Genomic DNA, 24,833 nt, shown 5'->3' on the forward strand with positions numbered 1-24,833 from the left:
CTGAAGCATTTTACTTTCAGAGTTATTGTATAATGTGTAAATTATTTTTTTGTGCAGTTCCCATTGAGACAGATACTTATACCATGTGATCAAGTTTTCCTATCCTCTGCCTACTGGAGTCGACGTGTTTTTCATTCAACCACCATTTTTCTATGGTTTCCATGTCAATACTGGTTTTAAGTCTATTGGCTTCCCAAATTTAGTTCCATCTGTTTCCAGCACTAAAGAAACACTTGGGAGGCCAAAACTTATGATAGTATAGAAACATCAGTGAATCTATGGCTGGGAGAACAGAACACTGACATTTATGTTCAGGGATAAGAAAAACTCAACCTATGGTATGATGTCTGTCTCTAAGTAGCACTCTAGAAAAATAGTTCACATATCATACAGTGACACTGTTCATATGAAGAATACTTAAAACATATATGCCTTGAAAAATTAATGTCTGCCTCTTGCAGATGGTTGAAAAAAGTTAACTGCCACATCATAACAATTGAGAAAGCTGTTTTGTTTCATGAAATACAGTTTTGTAATTTGCTTAATCCCTATGCTACACAATTTTTTCACTTCTTTGCTAAAAGAATGTCATTTCAAGGTAAAAATCTGACATTATGAGGGTCAGGTTATTATATAGATATATAAATAAAAATTACAAACACCAATCAAATACTTAATATTATATTTACAAACCACTTCTTTAGAATCTTGTTTCCCTCTTAAAAGTTGAGAAACATTCAATTTTAAGTTGAACAGTATAAGTCTCATTAACTAATTTCTGAATAATTTATGTAATTTTAAACCAGGTTAAGTATCAAATTTTACAAAATCATGTGAACATTATTTTTCCTAATGAAATTAACTCTCCAATGCTAGTATAAGTTCTTTGTACTACTCAATTACATTACATGAAAGTTTTAAACTTGCATAACATACCAGTAAGTTCATCCTGGTGGTTACAAGGTCTTTAGTGCCTAAATGCTCAGATCATGGTTCTGAATTCTGCTTGGAATGTGGACGTTTGCATTGTTGTCCTGTGAAGGTAGACACCTTGTGAGGACCTGATCTCCCATCTGAAGGTCTTAATCTTTACTGTATGGAAATGAATAGTTAAACCCCTGTACTATGGAGCTACTGGCCAGACTAACTCCAGTGAATAATGGTTCAGCAGTATGCCACTGCAATGCATGGCCATCCCCCAGCTAACTAATCCTACTACTTGTCTTAATAAGGATTTACAACCTCTACATTAAAGGAGACCAAGGCTCCAGTTTAGCCGTAACACTAAGGAGACATACCATCAGTCACCAAAAAGTTTTTCAAAGTGTTTTTGTCAAGAACGTTTGTTGGTTAATGTATTTAAAGTTAACTCAGCTGCACTGGTTATTCATATCTGTCACTATGTGAAATAAATCAAAACTTTTAATCTTAAACCAGTTTATACATGGTGGATTTCTTCCTGTTTGACTGCAAAACAGTGGTCATGCAAGCAGCTGGCCAAGCCCCAGCCTGCCACATCTCTGCAGCAGTAGCAGTTCACGATATACTCCACTATGAAACGTGTATGCCTGCTTCTGCTGATACTTTTCTCACTAACCATTCAGTACTGAACATGGCTCAAGGCATACTACTGAACAGCATGTGTCTACTGTAACTATATTTCAAACACAAGTCTGTCAGAAAATGTCAGCATAAGTTTCCAGGAGAATCAGTTCCAAGTAGACAAAGCATACTCTATTTTGTCAATAAGTTGAAAATAACAAGATCACTACCAGACAAAAACCCAGATAAGAAACAAACTCTCCAAACTCTGGAAGAACTAAGAAACATCCACTGTGAGATTTCAACATTTCTGGGGATTACATCCAGAAAAGTTAATATCTATTCCATATGTATACAGTGCATTGTCAGGAAGGCAACATTTTCAGCATTTGCTGTAGCACTGGTGAGTAGCTTTAATTACACTTTCTAAAGGTTATTCTCATTGCAATGACCTACCGTTGCACGAAGACTAGTTTCAATGGCTGCTATCCCTGCACAGACATGGCAGACTGGGGCCCAACCAGCTGTCACTTCACAGTCAACCAAGACATCCATCCTGTAACAGCAGCATTTCTTCCACACCAGATGTAGTAGCTACACAATGTCCAGCACCTTGTTTGTGAAAGCTACATCTCCTGTAGGTAATGTTGGATGTGGGTAGGAAGGGGTTGAAGACATGCATCTTAGCCCTTATGTGTTGCCACTTGTCTGAGTAGGATTTAGTAAACCTCTGTGATCAAAGGCCAAGGTTGTGCCAGTAAGAAGGTATACCATCATCCTGTAATCAGATAATTCTCAGTTTGTGAACAAACAAGAAACATGAATGTAATGAAAACAATTTATTGTTCAATACTGTCAACTTCCATCCAGTGATATATACATATAATGATATAAAAATATTATTTTGTATAATCTAGTTAATAAATTCATCAAATATAATGTGGAACATTAACTGTAAATACAATCCAAATGTTCAACCTAATAGGAATTCCATATTTGTTATTATGATATAAACCATTCTTGAGAACTCTCAACATACATTCATACAGTGAGCTATATGTTCTTTTTTCTTATACTGTTACCAGCATAAAAAGGCAAACCTACCACTGAAGGGAAAGGAAAGGGGGAGATACAATTATCTCCAAGTCCAATATCATAAAATAATTACAATTTTACATTTCCTATGGCAGTTTTTCCTTCATATGTCTTGCTATGGTTTCAGAAGGGCTCACAGTCCCTTAATATTTTAAAATAACTCCCACATTAATTGGGCCTACTGCCACTATGGTATAGTGAGTCAGCCTGAGGATGGATTTAGCCTTCAGACAGCTGAGGGACCACAGCTGGTCAATAGGAGTGGCTCTCACGGTTTTGGATTCTCAAACCTTCACCACGGAAATGTATCTTATGAAACTTTCAGGAATACCTTAAGTAGTTCATACAGTATTAGGAGCTGGGAGTCACTAGTCAGTGATGTAGCAAAAGAAAATTTGGATACAGATTAGGTTGGGGATCTCAAGAAAATAGATTGTGAGACTGGTATGTGGATGGAACTGGATTTTATCCAGTGGCAGAATTTGACTTTAGTAGTGTGCAAGGTCCCACTCACCAGATAACATGTTAACAGGAGCATTATGAAAGCAATAAGAATTGTTATTACTTGATTAAAAAATATATCACTTCAAACCTACTGGCAGGAAAAACAGTTCACACTGATTTTCAACTTAACACAAAATTAAAATTCTGAATCTATATAATATAGGACTTGGAACACGCCATCAAGAATAATAAATGCAGTAAAGACAAAGTTCTACAAATACACAGCGGTATGCCATTGACACATACAACATGTAAAGGAAAAGCTTCATACATATTACAGACCTTGGCTCTGGATGAAAGTGATAATTTTCTTGCTCTGGCTGCTTTGTCTAAGCATGCTTTGGAAAGGATAAGTGCTCCAGAACTCATATAAACACTGGTGGTACACAAAAATATTCAGCTGCTGCCAGAAATTGAACCTTGGTCATTCAACCTGTAGGTAGCTATTTTACTGAGTGAAGTAATAATAATTTGTAATACAAAGTTTAGAAATGAATAAATTTAGGTACAAAATAATGACTGTTTTAGTGAACCCCAAATGGAACAGCCCATGCTTTACATAAAACTGAAATGAAAAGGAATTATTTTGTGCCTACCTTGACATCTGACAGCACACCAACATATCTGGCTCCCTATACTAGAATTCAAAACAAGCAGCAGATGACCAATAGTTTGTAGAAAGGCTACAAGGTTGTGATCTTGAAATATTTGTTTTAACTTTGTCATGCACTATAATACTATAAGTTAACAGTATGGTTCTTACAGCTTGGCAGTATTGTGTACACGTCTACTATTCCGTGATTGAAATAATCAAATATTAAAAACTAATTTTCTAGCCTGTTTGTGCATGCAGCTATTTCACTGCCAGTTATTGTATAATTTAAGAAAGTTCACATCACGGGCAACATCTAGTACTATCATCCATTTGTATCATATCTTTACACCAGATTTAACTTTATTATATTTCCCATATTTTATAAATCTTCACATTTACTGCCACTAAACTAATTATTTCCATGATGTGTATAAAAATAACCTTAATTACCAATTTCTTTGCTGTAGTTATTATTGTACCATAATATTTACGCATATTCTTAAATGTAGGGTTTAAAAAAAATCAGAAAACTCAAGTAATTTACGATATAAAAGATACAGGATTCCTATTTGTGTATACCTGTTACCACAACCATAAAGTGGAATTACTCACAAAGATCATAACAGCTCACTGTATGAAACCAAGTGTGTGTTTGTTTTGGCAAGAACCTCTGTAAGAGACTTGGATGTGCCCAAACCAAATGCATCCAAGCAATTTCGATCCATGGCTGATACCCTGTAACACAAGACACAATCTAAAATGTAAACCTATCTCGCTACATGCCATAGAGATTTGGGGGGGAGGGGGGGACATGATGGTGATGACGATGATGATGTGTAGCTCATACTTGTTCTTGACCTCGTCATTAGACGGGAGTAAGTGGTCAGTGTCATGCCCGGACTACACTTTACCTCGAGGAAAAGGAGGAGGCTGGGTGGGACCTACAGCCAGTCTGGAAACAGAAGCTAGAATAAAAATCCTCTGCCCTGCCTGGGATTGAATACAAATCATCCAGTCCATAGGCACTATAATGAATAAGCTACACTGGCTTCTTGAAAGACAATCTATTGCACTTGATGAAAGAAGAACTTATGAGAGGACAGAGAAGAATGGAGAAGGCTTTGTCATAAGAGGGAAAGAACAAAGTAAGTGTGGAGAATATGTTGTAAAACCTTATTATTACTTTGAAGGTCTCACTACAGGGAAAAATAAACTTACCGCCCTCCAGAGATACTGTGCAAAAATTTCCAATAAGATGGACGTAGGTTTTGAGGCTCCAGAACTCCTGCATGGAACAGAACTGCAGTGGAGAAGGAATATAAAAGAACTGTCCCCCCTGGAAGTTCAGGTACATATCCTCTCTGGACACCATCACTGTAGATAATCTACGAAATGAACATTTAAAAAATTGACAAGAACACTCAAAGAAGCTTATAACACAAATTTTCAGCAGGAACTATTTTTTAACGCTTTCACCTGCATGGAAAGGCTGTGAAAATCATAAATAATAATTAACAAATTTTTGTGCATGAATTCTGTTAACAAGGAAGTATGTGAGAATGAAGGAGCTTCATAACTTGAACTTTCAAAATAACGGCTAAGATGGGCAGGACAAATACAATAGACAGGGAAGATTAGAAATGCATACAAAGTTTCAGATGGAACATCTGTAAGAAATAGACCCAAGCAAAGAAGAGAAGCTAAATTGTATCTTACAGAAATAGGGACTGGAGTCATTTGGCACAGGGCAGGGACCAGTGACAGGCTGTTGTAAACACTGTAATAAACTTTAAAATTACATAAACTGTAGGAACCATTTCTTATGGTCTCTTCTCCATGGAGTGGTTACATTATCAATAACTCAAATTTGTAGTGCATACTCTCAGTTACATATTATTATTATTATAAAATAACTGTTTTTTTCAGAACTGATACAGGTGTTTATATGCCATATGTATCAGCATTGCACAACCATTCTACACTCGCAGCACAACAAATATGGTCGAATAATAAAAGCTGCATATTTTTTTATAGTTCTCTTAACATGCAACATTTCAGTACTCTTAATTAATAGTACTAATCCCACTCTCACCTCAACGTAAGCAAAAATGTCATGTTGGTATGACTGCCAGTGGAAAATTATTACTATGTTGGAGTGACCCCTAAGACATGAAGTCAACATCAATGAAAATCTATCAGTTTAAAAATTATTCAGGGGGGGTGGCTGTATTCCCTTATAAAACAAGGAAAGTAAGGTAGAATGGAGGATAAAAAAATGCCATTCATCAGAAACAAAATAACTGGAATGCATACCTGCAAACTTTTCCACATAACATACAATGCAATTGTGTTGTCAGGGAAGAACCCAAAAGTCAAGCCCGCCAGCAAACCAGATGGAATTGCATGCAACTTTGAATCTCTGTTGAAGATTCGACGAAGCAAGCAAGACATAAGCTGAAACACAATTGTAACACATTCAACCACACTATATTTTATCTGACTACTAACCACTGTCTGTTAAGTAAATTATAACAATCATAAACATTACAAGAAATCTAACCATCCCAATCAGCTCCAGACATTCTATCAGAAAGCTGCTATGCTAGGTGACAAAAACCAGCCCGTGTACATACAACAGAAACACATTTTTGGGAAACAAATATCCACATCAAGCCGTATAGATTTGGCTAATTGTAAAAATCCTACCATAAAACACAAAGTCTGAAAAAGAGTTCACTGAAATTGTTATTCCATATATCAAAGGCATTTCTGAAAGGTTCAGATGATTAGGAATAGTTATATTAGAACCATCCTCAAATCTGACATCATACTTCAGAGCCACAACACCAATCTTTTCCACAAAACGCTGTATCTACATTATCTGATGTGAATGTAGGAACTGTTACATAGGAAAAACTATAAGACCACGGGAGGTAAAAGGAAAGAAGAAAAATAATTTTAAAACAAAGGTTAGTATAAGCACCAAATTCAACAAACATGTGTTTCACAAGAACCATAGAACATAAGTGGACCACTATATTACAGACTGAGCTCAATATAAAATACAGAAAATACAAGGGAGTGGTACACATAACCACTGAAGAGAAACCAACAAAGTACTGATTTCTCTCCATTATGATCGTCAATCAGCATGCCCTGCAGTATAAAACTGGAATGTGAATGGCATTATGCTGGGCAGGAAGATGTAGCAGATCCCTTCCCTTTGTGGAGCATTATCAATTGCTGAAAATGATGTATACCACTTAAGAGTGATGTCTGTGACAATGATTGCAGATGTTTGTCCTTTATCACCCCATGCTACCATTACAACAACCAGAAATATATCAGTGCATAACTAAAGTCAAAATTAATAAAAATAATTACCTTAAAAATTCCAGAGAATCCTCCAAGGAAAGCTCCAAGTTTAAAAGCATTCCTGTGTATCAGTAACTTTGGAAACAAACTTGGTTTCCGGATTAGCCTTTTCATCTGCATCAAGATACGGAGACACACTTGGAGACTGTATCCTAGAGCAAACAATTTTACTGCACCCTGCAATGCAAAAACAAATATAACTTTCACTCAGTGTTTATCACCTGTGATAGTGACAGTCATAGCCAAATGATTTGCACTCCTGCTTTGTTTTGGGGAGACTCCAGGTTCTTAATACCTAGTTACTACCTATTTATTTTATTTTAACTGTTAACTATAATTTATAAGTGCTAAATTACCATATACTGAACAATGTTAACTGAATCACAGAAACAGTGACAAAAAATTAGTCGGTAATAGTACACAAGTGTGCACTACGAGGGTGGCATACAAAACTAAAGATGAACAATATGTACTGTCACACCTGCTAGTGACACACCGTATTTACTTGTGTACCCCACACACACGTTTTTGAAAATAATTTACCTGTAAAATGGGGTGCATGGGATACATGAGTAAATATGGTAATTTTAATCAAGTTTTAACTTTAATAAAGAAAACAGTATACACTAAGAGTTGGAGTAGCTGAGTCAGTATAATGACTGACTACAGACTGGGGACCGGGACAGAGGATTTTTCCTCTAGCCTCCATGTCCAGACAAGCTCTGGGGCCCACCCAGCCTCCTATACAATGGGTAGTTGGGTACATAGTCACAACACAATGAAAAACCAGCTGCACTTCTGTTGTTTTCAAATGTAAATAAAAGAAGAAAGAAAATAAACAAAAGCAAAGAGTTAAAAGTAAATTAAATTTGATGACCTCCATAGACAAGACATACAAGGTAATTTTAAAAATAAAACCTACTTGGGAAACACAGATTGGCCACATCATAAGAAAGCATGCTACCACCTGAGCTATCACTGACGTTGTAGAAATACTACACTTTACATGAATTATGAAGTAACAGTCAAGAAAGTAGAAAATAAAAGTGTTCTGTCTGAGGAAACTACATATATTTTAGCCATTAAGTCATAGGAGGATCCACTGCCACGCTCCAAAACCAGAGTCAAATAGGAGGATACCCTTGTTACATAGCTGCATTTCCTTCACTATCAATCTGATAGTTATACCTCCACGAGTCAATTATCTCAACTGCATCTGTGAATGGGATATACCGTGTGAAGGTAAAATAGACAGTTAGGTTGAAGGGGCTTTATACTGTGCATACAACCTCTCACATCCTAGAGTCAATCGAGTAGAAGCACCATCATACTACTACAACTTACCTCAAGAGTGTAGTATGTACAACTGAATGGATGAGAGCATGCAGTATGCCTACTGAGGCCTTGTATTTTCCTTAAAAGACTGAGGTAAATTTTGCAACAGGCAGATGGTATGACATTTATTAAACTCCTTGGCTTTCTTCCTCGTAAGTGTCTTCTGACTCTCTCGGCAGACCCAGAGCTTTGGAGCTCAGGAGGATCAACTAGGGATGGTGAATTTTCATGATTTTCTGCATAGCCAGACTCTTCATAAGGGCCAACCACAAACCTGAACAAAAGATAAAGAAGGTATTTTTATAACTTGATGTAATTAAGTTAAACATCAAATTCAGCACTGAATGTTATAATTATCTCACCTCAGGAGATTATACATAGCATCCCGTTTGGTTTGATGCCCTTTATAGAAGTAGATTAAAGCTGTCATGAAAGTTGAAAAAATTAAGACCTGACCATAAGGAACTGGCCGAACAAGACCTCTCCACGCTGCCATATGAAATAAAGTCTCTGTAGCCTGTCCAAGGAAAAATAAAGAAATTACTTCTTAGTCCTGTGAGCACCACCCACATTTCTAACAGTGCACTATTATTTCACATCTTACCACATTTGTAACATATAGTGCCAGCATGCTTCTTCGTGAGGGTCTCTCCAACAAAATGGCTACATAAGATGCAAAAAAAGCTGGCAAGAAACCAACTGTAAGCACATTAAAATGCCCAAGCAGTTTTCTGAAAAGAAAATTAATGTCAAAATAAAATATTAAAACACACTATAATTTGTTTTGGTATACCTTTCCAATGTCGCCCTCGGTGGCTAGTGGTTAGCATACTCACCACTGGACCCAAGGTGTGTGGGTCAATCCCGGCCGAGTTCGATGGATTTTTAGGGGGAAGTAAAGCCAGCGGTCCCATGTTGTAGATTTATGGCATGTAAAGGAACCTTACAAGCATGATATGAGATGTTTCACAAGCAAAATTCTGTGGAAATTTCTCAGCCAAAAAGTCTCCTGATTAACTACTAGATGGCTCTGGCAGTCACATCAGGATTGAGTAGAAATTGTGCAGTCAGTGGGCTGGTCACTCACTACTTCACGCACAACCAAGACACCTCCGGAAAGAAAGCGGCGAAAACCCACAATAGGGTTGTAGTGCCAAGAAACAATAACAACATACCTTTCCAATACGGTGACCCGTCACTTAACACTATTTAGCTCACACAGTGTTTTTACATAGTTACACTGTTTATGGAACTGAATGGAACATGTCAAATTCATGTCCTTGCTAGATGAAAGTCCCTAATGAAAAATACAGAAATTACACTACATACAATTAAAGAGACTGGCCTAAACATAAATGCAAAGAAAGCTAAGTATACATTCATATTTCACTGCCAAAGTGCAATGCAAAATAATTTAAAGGTATTTAAAAAAGCAAGGTAAGAGCATTTTGTACAAGTGTGAGGTTCTGAACCATCCACCACACAATTTCAACCTCACACTAAGTGACTTCTATCAATCCAGACCCCTGAAGGAGCACCTGGCTAGTAGGCAATTTGCAAGAATGATGTGCAGCATGCTGTCATTTCCTGGCTAAAACTGCTTGACACCAATTTCTTACATGTTGGTGTCACAGTGGGACAATGCTTAACATCTCTGGCGACTACAATGAAAAGTGATGTGTACCGAAATCTTCATATGTGTTACACATGCATCTATATATGAATAAAGTGCTTCATATATGAGTGTTTATTATCTTATTTGTAAAACTACTATCACAATGCAGGCAGCTGCATTGTGGTACACTCTTAAATTTAGGGGATGCCTGCATCCATTCAGTTTAGTCTTGTCTTTCCATCTCCTATCTAAAAAAATTAATATTTAAAGATATAACACTGCAGTTGTACCTGTTATCTTGCACGGCTGAGAAACTTTGTCTCACCCTACAAGAAAAACACAGATTGACCATGTTTGAGAACATGAAGAATATTTTAACTTAAGAAAGAAGGTGTAAGATGGTAATGGAGAAAATTACACAGTAAGAGCATCTTAAGTTTTAGTCTTCACCACATGTTATTAGGGTGATAACATTAAGAAGGAAGAGATGGGTGGGGCACACAGCACGCATGAAGAGATAAGGAATGCATACAACATTTTAGTTGAAATTTTCAAGGGAAGAGACTACTTGGGAGACCTAGGCATAGACAGAAGAGTAATATTAAAATGGATCTTAGAAGAATGGAGTTGGTATACATATGAGATTCAACTGGTTCACAAAAGGATCCAATGACAGATTCTTGTAACCTTGGTAGTAAACCTATTGGTGCCATAAGTAGAAGAGAATTCCTTGACCAGCTGAGCAACTATCAAACACTTAAGAAGAATCTGCTCCATTAAGTTAGTTAATTAGTTACATCATGAAGAAACGAATAATTGTCTTATGAAAACAAACCTCTTATTTTTATATTGACCCAACATGTTCTTATTTTATGACCAGTTTCTCGGTTATATTTAATTTAATTTATATTATGCTTGTGTTTTGATCCTGTAAACATAACACAAATTTTGCAAGTTACCTGCTTGCAGCAGATGACATCACACAGATATGTCACTGTATGGTGAAGTTTTCCTTTGTTTTTACAGATGTATAAGCATTATTACGAAACTTATTTAGTTCTTACCTGAGCCAGCATGTAAATATTGGGAATGCAAAAGCATTGGTTCCTAAAAATATGGAGGATATAAGTATTCCCACAAGAGTCTGTTTGATTTCTTTCTGTGACGGAACTCTACCTCGCATTATTAGTGCCAACTGGAAAAGTAAGTTACAGAATATTAAGAATATGCTTTCAAGTAAAAGCTATATCACATAGGACTCACTAATATAAAAATGTGGTTTATGGAAAACTGAACCACTCACAATGTCTGCATTTTATATTTCTATGTTGTCCACTACAAATAATAATAATGAATAAGAATTTCCTGGCTAGTGGAAGAATATTAAATTTCTTAAACAACTCCCTATATGGGCTTTCCCTTTAGTACCTGCCATTATTATAATAATTTTCGTTTGAATGTAAAATACTTTTTTGCTATCTGTTGAGTTTCCCTAGAAAACAATTCCATAAGATATGATCAAATGGAAGCAAGCACAGCAGACTAATTTTAAAATTTTGTTTTCATGAATGATGTGACAGTCCTCAGAACACAGCATGCTGAGCCAAAGTTTATGCACAATGTATTGAATATGTTTTCCAATGTAAGTTACTGTCTATTTGTAGGCCAAGAAATTTGTTTCTACTTCTTCAATCTTTTTAACCTCATACTCTATACATGGACTACCACAATTTTTGTCACCATTCTGTCAAAATTTAATGTAAGTTCATTGGCTTCAATCCATATGTTCAAGCTAGCAAAGACATCATTCCCGGTTAACTTCAGAGTGTTTAGTCAATTTTAAAATGAATCACAGGCACATGTTACCTAATTTCAAATAAGTATATACGCAAATAATGAATTCAGGTAATGAATACGAGTTACAAAATCATCATAACCTTATTGAACCAACCTACAAAAAAAGGCCATACTTCACCACATCCAATGACACATAAATGTTTACAAACGTATGCGTACCACATAAACTGTAACGTATATTCTGAAAGATGCTTGTACGGCATGCAATCCTAGCCCAGTTGTTGCAATGGAACATGATTCCGTCCATGGATGTACATATTCTATACAAGACGTTGGTATAGTTACGAATTTGCTGAAAACCACCATGTTTGATAACTAGGACTTGTACTCATTTTTTAATTCTGAAACTTGCTCGCTCGAATCCCGGTAACCTTGAGATAACACAAAACTGACTGTCACTGTCCAACGTCATACACTTTCCCAATTTCCTGCAAAACATTACTAATCAAAATTCAAAGTTACACATTTAACTGCGTAACAAATGAAAACTAGTCGGCGAATATTAGTCACAACTGCTGACAACATTGAAGCAATAACCAAAATTCTTGTCATGCAATGACAAAAGTTCAAACTCGCTTTCAAGCAATTAGAAATATCTTCTTTTTCTGGTCAAGGAGTTACACTGTTTCAGCCTCAACTCGATATATCATAATGGGAGCAGTTGCGAACAATGTGCATATTAATCGTCTTAGCACATTCAGCCAACTGAGCCTTTTGCGTACAAATCCCGACGTGACATTGCACACCTTCAACGTCAAAATATTACAGACGAAAGCTCCTACTTGAAGCAGTAGAATCTGTGATCCCTGAACTGTTTTGCGTGTCTAATGATGAATACATAATTTGATACCACAGATAATTCCAACAAACAGCCTATTACGTAGAATCCCACAAGGAAAACATACAACAGGAGCAGTTGGTGCATAAGTTTCGCTCCATTTCGTCTTCGTTCCTAACACATTCCAAATGCGCCTTTAGATAAACACAAGTTCAATCTGTGGTTTTATTGTTGTTAATGTGGTATACGAAACCGACTACAACCACGTTTCGATTGGAGATGGGAATGGCACAGAGCGTAACTCCAATGCTATTGTCAGGCAACACAAGGCGTATTGTACTGTGCCGCGTCAGCGAACAAGTAAACAACGGCGACGTAACAGTAGCCCAGTCGGTAAAAAGTTTATAAGACTATCTATTAACACCTCAGTATCAAATTGCACACATCATACTTCCATCTGATGGGAAGCTCATTAATCTCACTACAAAAAAATATACCCTAGTGCCACTCCACTCCTGCCTCAGAAGTTCTTGTTATGCTCACATTATTGATAAAAAGGAATTAAAAGTATGAAGGCAAGGGTGACATCCTGTGGTACAGCATTCAAAGCAAGATTCATGAAATTCCATGTCAGTTCCGAAGTTATCAAGGACAAAGACAATGTAACAGGATTAGTAATTACATGTGAGTTTGTGTAGAAATTAGATTTCTTAATAACTTGCTTTCAGATTAACTATTCTTATTAAATCAATGTTTTGTCTTTCTACATGTCACACTTGTAAACATGGTCCTCTTCTTCACTTGTGTTCAAGTCTAGTGCTTCTTCTGCCTCTGTCACACTCCACAAGCTCTCCAACACTGGATCCAACTCCATTTTTGTCTCTCATACTGTGTAATTCCTGCTTGTATGCAACTCGCTGGATATAATCATTTGGTTAGCTTGCTCACACAGTTGGATTTGCAGTAGAGTTGCCTTATGTAGCTATTCAAGACAGCCATCAAGTCTGCGTGAGCAGGGCTGAAGTTGTTCAAGTCCATACTGGGTCCTTCTGGAAATTATGAGTGACTGGTGCAGCAACAAAGATACTGAACATGCAGACCACCACCACTTACAGCTGGTTTGATGGACAAAACATGCTCTCATGGTCAAGGCAAATATACCTACCTCTCCTTCTAAAACATGTAATTGAATATCCAGAGCATTCATCAAGGATTAAATTATTTAGGTGTCATCACATTTTCCCATTCATTCTACTACATTCCTTGACAAATTATTCTTTTTAAAATAAAAGGAGCTGGGATAGCTCAGTCAGTATAGTGACTGGCTATGGGCTAGACAACTGGGGTTCAATCTCCAGCAGAGACAGAGGATTTTTCCTCTAGTCTCTGCATGCAGACCGCCTCTGGGGCCCACCCATCTTCCTATCCAATGGATACTGCAGTCCTTTCGCAGGGGTAAAGCACAGTGGGGGCATGATGCTGACCACTCACCCCCATCTGGTGCCAAGGTCAAAAATGAGTATGAGCTATACCTCTTCTTCTCCCAAGCGACCTACATGGCATGTAGCAGGACTGGTTTACTTTTATATTTAAAATAAACATAACATCCTGTTCTAAAACTGCAACTGGCACTCCTTGCTTCATCATCAGTAACTGCCAAGCTATAACTGTCTTTGTCATCTACACTTTTGGTCTCATATCACACAAACCCACAAAATATAGTTCATATGTTTTTTAGATTCCAAACCCTTTTGATCCCATTCAATGCTTTCAGAGTCTGAACATGAAGAGCAGAATTTATTATTAATGCTTTTTAAAAACATCTGCAATAACAACATCATTACAACCCCAATAAGCAGTGAACATCTCTTTAATATTCAAGGCTACTTGATCTATGAATTCTACTGAATGCAGGTAATTGTAATGCTGATATTATACTGACTGCTGTTTACTGTAAAGGCTGTGTTATGTGCAGAAATTCATTTCCATTTCAAAGTGCTGCAGACATTCCTGACAAATGCATAGCCTTACAGATTTCATCTCAACAACAAGCAAGTGAGGCACCCACATGACACAAACCTTATTCACCTGGAGATATTACTTTTCAGCCCACCTTCATAAATAGATATAACATGACTTCCTTTATTAAAAATCATATTTTTATCTTGGTAGTCTCTGATAACAACACGTTGAGATTCTGACAGTGGACATGAACGTGGAAAGGGGTACCGAACATCGATATGTCTCTTGAAAGGAATCAACCTAATAAAATTTATACTGTAACATAGACACAGTTGTCACTAAAATAGTGTGAATATTTCTGGTATACTTCAGACAATGTATAGTGAACTTACCTAAAGCTGTTGCTTGCACATATTTTAAATCTTTCTATTTCTGTTCTTTCTCTTTATCTTCACGAGGGTTTGATTCAATTCTCGACTTGATCAAATCTGATGGCATGCTGTCACATTGTAATTCATTACAATGTGATGAATGTTTGCCAATCTGGAAGGCTCCATTGTGGTTCTCTGTTATGTTCGCATTATCAGTAGATGACGAGTGCTGCACATCAGTAAATTTCATACTGTTATTGGTGACATATGTTGGAAAACTGTTTAACACTGAAAAATCTGAATTACTTTCAAAATTGTTCAGACAGTTTTTTACATATGTAGTCATTGCATTAAAAAACATTGTGGCAGATTTCAATAATTCTTCATCTTGTTTAAGTCTTTTGCACTGATTATGGAGCATTAGTTTGTCATTTTCTAATATGTGTTTAATATAATCATCTTCTACAGACTGTCTCTTGTTGAAATTTGTCCTGTAACAGCAGAGAAACATAATAAAATTACAAATTACATGAAACCAAATTCACTGACCATTGTGGTCAAGTGGTTAGCATTTCTGTCTTGTATTCAGGAAGTACCAGGTTCAGATCTCAATCCAGAGACCAACTATACAGACAAAGTTCTTCTCATAATTTTCCTCAGTCTCTCCAGGCAAATGCTGTGATAGTGTTTTAAACTGGCAACAGTCACTTCCTTCCAGATTCATGCCATGTCAATTATTCATACAATCATCCTACCATTCAACATTACATAAACCAAGCAAATGACAAGTTGCTACTACATAACTTAAGAAGAAAACTAAACCTATTTTTGGGTTTAAGTATAAGTGTAAATTTCCACATCACTAGATATATGCTTGTAAATATTACACAATAAATGAGGACAGGTGTAGTTATAACTATGGGTAAATTAAATGGCACATGTGCGAATGCTCCCTTGTAAAACTTTGGTATTCAAAGCTGTAGACCTGTCGCTCTAAATGTGTGATGTGCCTGTAGATACCTGCTTTGACTAGTGCCCTTATCAAAACTTGCACTGGGAGAGGACGACATAGATGACTGCTTGAACACTTCAAATGGTATTGGCGTTGCTGAGGTCATTCCTTGCTCATGTTCTACCTTGGTGTCAGTGAGTTCGGCTAAAGGTGTACATAAATATAAACAGAATATTTTTAAACATAAACAAACATTAAAACCTAGAATAAGGAAGTATAAGAAAAAATACATGAAGAGCCTCATAATTTCTCTTCACCTAGTAAAGTTAGAGTGATCAAATCAAGTTTTTGAAGGAAAAACCATGTAGCACATATTGTGAGAAATGCGTACAAAATTTTATTCAGAAAACATGTAGGAAAGAGACCACTTGAAGAACCAGACATAGATGAGAGGATAATATTAAAAATTCTCTAGCGACATCATATAATGTTTAATCCATTACACAAATATGATGTTGAACATAGTCCATTGCCTGAGGTATATTTAAATACACAACATTTCATGAGTTATTATTATTCCCATCTTCAGCTCATGGGATGCCATTACACTGACATAATTTATTTTTATATTAGCAGCAACAGTTGCTAACAAAATCAGGATAATTGAACAACAGGGTCATATAATGAAAACCAATCAGCAGTAGATCTAACTTCTGAAAAGGTGTGTGTTATAGATTTTTTAATAAGACAATGAACATAATTCAATACAACATTCATAAGAATAATACTAAAACTAATCTTAAAGAAATAGGGTCTGTGGGTTGAACTGGATTCATCTGACTCAGAATAAAGTTCAACAGAGGACTCTCACAAACACGGCACTGAACCTTCAGATCTGACAAAAGGTGAATCAGTAAGTACCAACATTTCAAAAAATTTCCTGCATCATGCATTAGTTATTACACTACAGAGGTGAAATTTATGACCCGACACTGCTTCCACATTTTTACCCAGAATTCTAATGTCTGATCTCATGTTGGACTAATTTTCTTTAGATTTTGCCGAATATATCCCAGTCCTCATTTATTTAATTATTTCCTCAGTTCCTTTGCCACCATATTTTGCCACTTTGTCAACTGCTTTCTAGTATATGCCATTAATCATAAATGAAACGACAGCCAACCTGTCTATAAACCACAATCCTGGAAATGATCCCTCCCACCATTAGTGCATATTCACTGCATCCACCAGTATTATCAATGACATCCTTTATAGAAATATTAAACAAATAGGTACACAAACTACAGTCATGCTTTCCAACACTTCTTTGTTCAACAGAATCTACCACTTCACACAAAAGTTGGTTTTATTAATAGACAAAACCATGGTGTCATTCACTCCTTTCGGCCTCAGTTTAGATCCTACAGATCATAACCCTAGAAGATCATTATTTCCTACTTTACTTCCGAGCCATCGTAATTTAAAACCGATCTGTGTCTGAAGCAAACTACACACTTTCAGAATTGTTACATAACTGAACTGTCTCTGCTAAATTTCACATTGTACATCTGTAACAAATCTCGTTGTACTTATACCTCGTTAAAAGATATGCATACATGCAGTAACAAAAATAAACAGTATTTAATTCAACTTACTGGTACAAAATTCATCATTAGATAATTTGACTATGTTGTCACTATCCACACTGCCATTCTCATCATCCAAACGTGACTTATTGTTTTCCACTGTAATAAATCGCAGCCAGTAGGGATTGTTGTCCAGTTGTTCTTCTGAAATTATTCGGTACATTAAACATTAGTTTCATTATATCGCTAAACAGATGGGGGACTTTTACCTGTTAGAATTACATATCTGAATTTTTTACCTGAATCAACCGTCTTCCTTATTTTGGTGAACTGTCTTTTCAAATTATTGACTCTGTTACAGCATTCCTGCTTGCTACGATTAAACCCTAGATTAGTCATAATAAGAGAAATCTCTTCCCATACTACATCATGTTTATAAGATTTTGAAAATTTCGATTGAATATTATTATCTGACCAAACATCCAGCAAAGTACACGTCTCTTCCATTGAGAAATGTTTACTTTTTCGCGGTTTCGTTGACATCACAGTACATTCACACACTTTGTCCAGAAGATACAGCAAAACCTCCAATTAATCCAATATCAATGAAAGTTTTCTCAACAAATCAACCACTGTATAGAAACTGAAAAACCAGGATTGTTTAGCAATACTTCAATACATATCAAATAAATGTTTAGACTTCTTCTTCCTATCAATTGTTGATCCTGATTCAGTCAGAGAGAACATAGTGAGCAGTCACACATACTTGTTACGATGAAAGTACTCTGCGGATAGAGAAGCAAGGAGAAAACTTGAAGAATTAAAATGAAGTTTTATTAGCCTTTGCCCAAATGCCATGCTGGGTTGTTGTGTATGACATATGGAAGTTAAGTTATCAAACTTTTGTATTTCAATTACACGGCTACGGATTACCAACATAAGAGTTATGCTTTTTTCGTGTTCTACCGTATCTGTAATCTGTGCTGCAAGAAACAAATATGGCAGACGATGCTGGGAATTGCATGCTAATAGAAGATAATATGACAGATATGTATAATGACATTAAAAGCAAACTGCCTAAGGTAAGTAACCGGTCATTTTTTGTGTAACCATATTGGAACAATTTTCATTCTTTGTTGCTGCAGACGTGCGTGACGTTTTAAATGTCTTGATTTTTGAGCTGCCATGAACATTTTCCACAAAGGTTACTTACATTTAACGTTAAATATTTCATTTTGATGGTTCATACAGAAGTGATACGTTTTATCTTTTGTATGCTTCCTAATAGACTATTTGTTTTAAATAAATATAAGGTAAATTATTTAGATGGAGAATTTCAGGAGCCATGCCTGTTTGCTCCAGTTGGGATATCTTGGTTAGGTTAAGATGGATTACATTATTTTGGTGCCTGGGCAGCCCATTGAGAAGTTACTTGTGCCTGCCCAGTTTTTTCTTTGGTGGTTTAGGTTTCATCTGTTTTGATTTGATAAGAGAGAGGTGGATATAAGAAGGAACTTGTGAAACAAATTAGTGTGACACAACATAGTAGGATTTGAGGTTTTCATGGCAGTGAGTCTGAAGACTACACAGTGCAACAGCCCAGAAGACAGCCTGATATATCATACTTTGAGATAGAAAACACTTAAAGAACATATCCAAAGAATAAACTATACCGCAGTAGACGTAATCTCACACATAATTACATTATTAGTATTTATTTAGCAGTTGTACAATATCTTTAGGAATATATATATATATATATATATTCCGTGTTTATATGTTATTAGCAAATTAATATACCAGGTAAATTACTATACACATAAGTTCTCCATATTTTGTTCACAGAGATTTTCTGAGTTGTGTAGAATCAAGTTGAATTCTAGTCAGTTCAGGTTTAGTTACTTATGCTAGATAGGAGATGTTACATCCACCTGGACATTACAGCCTCTGTCTGCCTGTTAGTTTACCTGTACCTTCCTTTCAAGTCTTTGTTAGACTGCAGTATAAATAAAATATACAATATTTAGGTTATATGATAGGTAAATAGAATCTAAGATTCTACTGCAGTATAAATAAAGTATACAATATTTAGGTTATATAATAGGCAAATAGAAGTCCCGCGCCATAGCCGCGCGGTCTGAGGCATCATGCTTCAGACTGGCGATACAGAATGCGCGCTGGTTCAAGTCTCGGGGGAGAAGAAATTTTCTCATGAGCTTTCGACCAGTGTATGCGACCGGTGCCAACCCAGCATCGTGAGGAAATTTGGGAGCTACAGTGGGTAGCGTAATTCGGTCAGGAAAACTAGCAATGACTGGGGGTTTGTCGTGCTGACCACACGTCACTCTGTATCTGGTTGGATGATCGTTCACCTCTGCTTAGGCATGTGAATGTGAGACCAGCAGTCAAGCTAGTCAGCTTTGGCTCTCTGGAGCTGTTATGCCACAGATTTTTTAAACAGGCAAATAGAACCTAAGATCCACAGGAATCTTTATATTTCATTATTCTCTTTTTTATTCAGCCTTCTTATCTGCTGGTTAGGGCATAAGCAGCAAGATGCTACTGGTCACCTTTCCCATCTGATTTATTAGTTTCTTTATTTGTTAATGTAATTAAACTATGAGTATTATTACCAGTGTGGATGTTTTTTTTTTCCAGATCTTGTGCCTTCATGGATATCGTCAGAATGGAGATGTTTTCAAGCATAAACTTGGGGCATTGAGGAAAGCTTTGAAGAAACATGCAAAACTTTTTTTTGTGACAGCTCCTAATAAACTTCCATCAGCTGAAGACTCCTCACTCTGCAGTGAGGATGTCCAAAAAAGTGGTATGATATAAATTACTTCAGTAAATACTAAATACTTGACAACTTATCTTTTATCATAGGATTGTAGGGGGTTTAAATATCTATAGTACAGGGCTGCTGGCTAGACAACTCAGGGTTAATGACTAGCAATATGCAAACAGTGACACTTGGATGATATTGGTTAAACATGTACTTCTGTGAATTATTGATTTTGTAAATGGTTATGAGTTACCTGTCATAGCTTTTGGAACAGTGAGCTGATCTGGATGCTTAGTGAATAGAATGATTAAGTGTTAGTATTTATTACCAAATGGCCAACTCACTGTCTTTTCAGATGCTTTCAGTTGGTGGTTCAGCAGTGAGGACATGATGTTTGATTCTAAGAAACAATCTGATGTTTGTTTGGGTTTTGAGAACAGTTTAGCCCTCATTGAAGAAACATTTGAAAAACAGGGGCCATTTGATGGCTTGCTTGGATTCTCCCAAGGAGCAGCATTTGTGGGAATATTGTGTGGAATGCAAGAAACAAATTGTAAGTAATTTTTGTTATTCAGTTCAAACAAATTAGCTATGCAATTTTAAATTACTTTATTGACCAAGCCATGCCATTGCTACAAATTCTTATATTTTAAAACATTTTCCATATTTTTTGAGAAAAAACAGGCTCATAGTTGTGTCTAATCTGTGCACCTGCCTGAGTGGAAATTATGCACAGAAATGAGTCATTGAATTTTATAATCATTACTTGATAGCTCCTGGTAGCTTTACTAGAAGGAATGTAGGCATCATAAGTTCTTGGTTATAACATCTTGTCTAATAGCATATTTCTTAAATGTTGTGAAATTTGAGGTTCTCACAGATGGCTGTCTTCTGGGTTGTTTTACTGTGTTGTGTGGTAGAAGTTTGAGCATTTCAGAGGTGGCTATTGCCTCTGAAATGTTGGTAAATTTCTACCAGAATACACAGTGTAACAACTCAGGAGATGGTCATCTGTATTTTTAAACATTGTTTTATCCTGTAGGGTTGAAATATGAATTCAACTTTGCAATAATGGTCGCTGGGTTCAAATCACTGTGCCATCCTCATCTTAATTATTACTTCAAGCAATCATCAGTACCATCACTACATGTGTATGGAACAAATGACAAAGTCATCAGTAGAGGTAAGTTTTGCTTGAGTTGAAAAGTGGTCAATAAATAAATCTTTCAGACCTGCTTCTATCATTATGCCCAGATGCTGTACTGGAAGAACAAGAGATTTTTAATTAGTATTGTTAAATATATCAATATTCCTGCACTTTTAGCAGTGATAAAAGAATCAATTTGCATGACCAGGATACCCATGGCAGGCTGCTGTCATCAAAGATAGGATGGGACATAAAACTTTGTTGGTGACAGATCATGTTGGGAACCTGGTGTTAATCATATTTACAAACTCATACAAGAATTAAGCAGATTTGTGCTCTGTATCAGGCTACTGTAATCTGTTCTTTATTTTACTGGAACTTCTAATTGAATGTTGGCAATGTTTCAAAAAATGGCTCTCCATAGAAAAGGATTGGTACTGATACATGGTAGAATATATTTCTGATTAAATTCTGTAACTTTTTTTGGAACATTTTTTAGTATGATATACAATTTTCCCATGTGTAAAGTTTATTTTCTAAAGTCTGGACATTTTGTCCATAATATATGTGTTAAAAATGTTCCACATTATGAGTTCCTGTTTGTAACATTCTCCCAAATTACATGTTTGAAATAATTTATGTTCAAAGGACATATTTACCAGTTACTGTGTAACTTTAGATATAATTCTGTTTTTTACATGCCATCCTCTTGTGGTTTCAGAAATGAGCGAGTTGCTGATGGAGCATTTTGTTCACACAGAGATTATTGAACATCCAGGTGGGCATTTTGTGCCTGCTTCTGGCCCGCAGAGACAAGGCTATATAAGTTTCCTAGAGGAAAGAAAATGTGAGGTGGAAAGTGAGGAGAAGAGGAAGCAGAGACAGATCCAAGTGGGAAGTTACACTTTGGAAAGAGTGGAAGATTCAAGTTTGAAAAATTCAGAAGATGACAGACACAGATTCTTGCAGCTTGACGTTTGTTGTGACAGTTTGTGGGAAGAGAAAGGGAAAACAAATGCAAATAAAGGAGGTATTTCTAAACAAACTAGGAAAAAAATGATGCAAAGTGGTTCATGTCAGGATGATAAAGTTCATAGCATACTGGAAACTAAAAATACATGACTGTAATAACATTTTTATAATAGCAATATTTTTAGGTCTTGTTCAAATTTGGACATGCATGATAATCTACAGTATGTTTCTCTCCTGTCTTATGTTTTATAAAATGTGGATTAACTGCACTCACTGTTATAATCATGATTCAGTTTCCTGACAATCATAACTTGCTCGGTAATGTGACTGGCTGTGAGCACTATGGACATCATTTCATTCACAGCACAGGCAGTGGCGGTTTCTCCTTCTGCCACATCTAGTTTCGCTGTCCACTGTTCAGTGGATTCTGATAACTTGCACTGTTTTTAGTGCAGCTATGGTGCATATCCAGTAGATACTATGTGCTCAAATGCCTGGAATGTGAAGTTCACCATTCATGCCCATGCACTGCCAAGGTTAGGAATGTCACTACGTGTATTCATGATGAGTGTTTAGGCACAGGCAACTTTACCTCCACCTTTAACCTGATACCATCAGACCTTTATAAATTACATTTTAGCTCATCATATGTTGCAGAAGACATTAAATTCTAGTACATTCTGCTGTATTAGGCTTAGAAACAAGGTCATTTATATTGTTTTTAACTGCATCTCATATAAAATAACCAACTTCTTGGACATCATCTATTTGTCATAATTTAATTAAAAACAACATTTCAGAGACTGGATTCTGTCCCTATCTCTGAACTAGTTGTATCAGCAGCCCAACAAAGTAGGTTTTACTGTAAGAGACAGAATCCAGTCTCTGAAATGTTGTGTTATTAATTAAATTTGGACAGTGGATAATGCCCAAGAAGTTGGCTATTTTAATGATACACCATCATCACAAACATTCATATTTAATTCACACCTTATTCATTTTGTATTGCCCCTGATCTTTCCTAGAATTTACACTTGTATGTTAGTGCTGTTATTTACATATAATATTGGGATTATGGTACAAGAAAAATAATGGCCAACTTTGAGTACACGTGTAACAAATATGGAAACTGAGGAAGAGGCTGTTGAAAAGTGACAAGCAGTTTTGTTTTCAGTAGCACATTTAATATTAACACAGAACTCACTCATCCAAAGCATTTAATAAGAATAGAAAAGGATATTTATTATTTCAGTATAAGTTATAAAGTTGTTTTATTGGTATATTACAAAGCCAAATAATAATCTTTTGTAAAATTGCTACAAATTAAATTACAATTACAGCAACAAATACAATATAAAGTGTTGCATATGACAAACAGGGATTTGTTCAGATTATCTCAGCTTGGTTATACATACAACCTAGTACAGTATCATGAAACAGAAAATGATACTTTAATCACAATGTGACCATAATCTTTACAAAACTCTGTATTTATGGGAATTCTAAGTACTGGTTTAGACATTACATTATGATATTCTTAAATCAAAAAGTTGTAACTTTGCTTTTTGAATTTTTATCATATTACTGACAATTGTGCCACATAAAATGACATGTTATATGTATATAGTCTCATTAAAATACATTTTCCTACCTGAAGTTGGACTGAATGTACTGTTACATAGTGCTTCTTTCTTAATATATGAGTTACCATTTTACACAATGAGAAACAATTTAATATTAATATTTTCTATGCACAAATATCAGTGAAAACATTGAGCAGCATACTAAGCTTATAACTACTGCTTATATTTTAGCACCTTGAAATGCTAGTTTCAGCTCTTGGGCCTCTTTAGACCCCAGAATTCAAAGAGATCTGTAATTTGCAAATAAACTATATATATTCTTGTTACTTTTCAGTGATTCACATCAGATAAAGCATGTTGAAGTACAGAGTATCAGTTATCCAGACATTTCTGGAAAAGAAGAGGATTTGAGATTTTCACAGTGGTGCATCCAAAGATGGCTGTCTTCTAGTGTAGCACCATTAGTCTGGTAGAAATTTACCACCATTCCATCAGGGCAATGAGTAAGCCATGCTTGTGGAAATAGTCTGAATTACAGGAGACTGACAGTCAAGGCAGAGCCTTGGCCTGACCTGTGGGGACTTGAGTCAGAATCAGGCAAGGCCCTGGGAACTGCCATGGCGCCCCCCCTCCTCCTGTTGGTTCCCAGGCCCTTGCCTGATTCTGACTCCATTCCCCACTGGTCAGGCCAAGGATCTGCTTTGGCTGTCAAGTCTCCAGTAACTCAGACCATTTCCATACACGCAGCTTACTCATCACCTCGATGATGGAGGCAGCAG

General features: G+C 36.2%; 3 protein-coding genes across 8 annotated transcripts; 1 reads left to right on the top strand and 2 right to left on the bottom strand.

Annotated features, from left to right (window-relative positions):
* Positions 1-665: 665 nt before the first annotated feature.
* Positions 666-13,164, bottom strand: LOC110833980 (transmembrane protein 135). 4 transcript variants are annotated; one of them, XM_022072652.2, is made up of 10 exons: positions 12,078-13,164; positions 11,126-11,256; positions 9,051-9,177; positions 8,809-8,963; positions 8,456-8,720; positions 7,121-7,288; positions 6,050-6,190; positions 4,955-5,121; positions 4,349-4,471; positions 666-2,320 (listed from the first exon to the last, which is right to left on the bottom strand). In XM_022072652.2, the coding sequence occupies exons 1-9, from the start codon at positions 12,222-12,224 to the stop codon at positions 4,354-4,356; spliced, it is 1,419 nt and encodes a 472-aa protein (XP_021928344.1). In that variant the 5' UTR covers positions 12,225-13,164; the 3' UTR covers positions 666-2,320; positions 4,349-4,353. The 4 variants fall into 4 exon arrangements, with proteins under 4 accessions (XP_021928344.1, XP_021928347.1, XP_021928341.1 ...); XM_022072655.2 differs by lacking the exon at positions 4,349-4,471; XM_022072649.2 differs by lacking the exon at positions 666-2,320 and having other exon boundaries at positions 2,367-4,471.
* Positions 13,165-13,414: 250 nt separating this feature from the next.
* On the bottom strand, positions 13,415-18,322 carry LOC147873656 (uncharacterized). Of its 3 annotated transcripts, none has more exons than XM_087350369.1 (5): positions 17,867-18,322; positions 17,637-17,768; positions 16,050-16,185; positions 15,051-15,520; positions 13,415-13,745 (listed from the first exon to the last, which is right to left on the bottom strand). In XM_087350369.1, exons 1-4 carry the CDS (start codon positions 18,108-18,110, stop codon positions 15,085-15,087), a joined length of 948 nt encoding a protein of 315 aa, XP_087206495.1. In that variant the 5' UTR covers positions 18,111-18,322; the 3' UTR covers positions 13,415-13,745; positions 15,051-15,084. The 3 variants fall into 3 exon arrangements, with proteins under 3 accessions (XP_087206495.1, XP_087206494.1, XP_087206493.1); XM_087350368.1 differs by having other exon boundaries at positions 13,415-13,742; positions 17,637-17,771; XM_087350367.1 differs by having other exon boundaries at positions 17,637-17,771; positions 17,867-18,321.
* Positions 18,323-18,426: 104 nt separating this feature from the next.
* Positions 18,427-24,380, top strand: LOC110833984 (esterase OVCA2). Its single transcript, XM_087350366.1, has 5 exons — positions 18,427-18,649; positions 20,226-20,394; positions 20,708-20,905; positions 21,395-21,535; positions 22,221-24,380. Exons 1-5 carry the CDS (start codon positions 18,566-18,568, stop codon positions 22,619-22,621), a joined length of 993 nt encoding a protein of 330 aa, XP_087206492.1. The 5' UTR covers positions 18,427-18,565; the 3' UTR covers positions 22,622-24,380.
* Positions 24,381-24,833: the final 453 nt, after the last annotated feature.

The sequence above is a fragment of the Zootermopsis nevadensis genome, unplaced genomic scaffold, assembly GCF_977971745.1.
Source record: "Zootermopsis nevadensis isolate Lab colony 2312 unplaced genomic scaffold, Znev_1.0 Znev_ptg000017l, whole genome shotgun sequence".
Taxonomy (NCBI): domain Eukaryota; kingdom Metazoa; phylum Arthropoda; class Insecta; order Blattodea; family Termopsidae; genus Zootermopsis; species Zootermopsis nevadensis.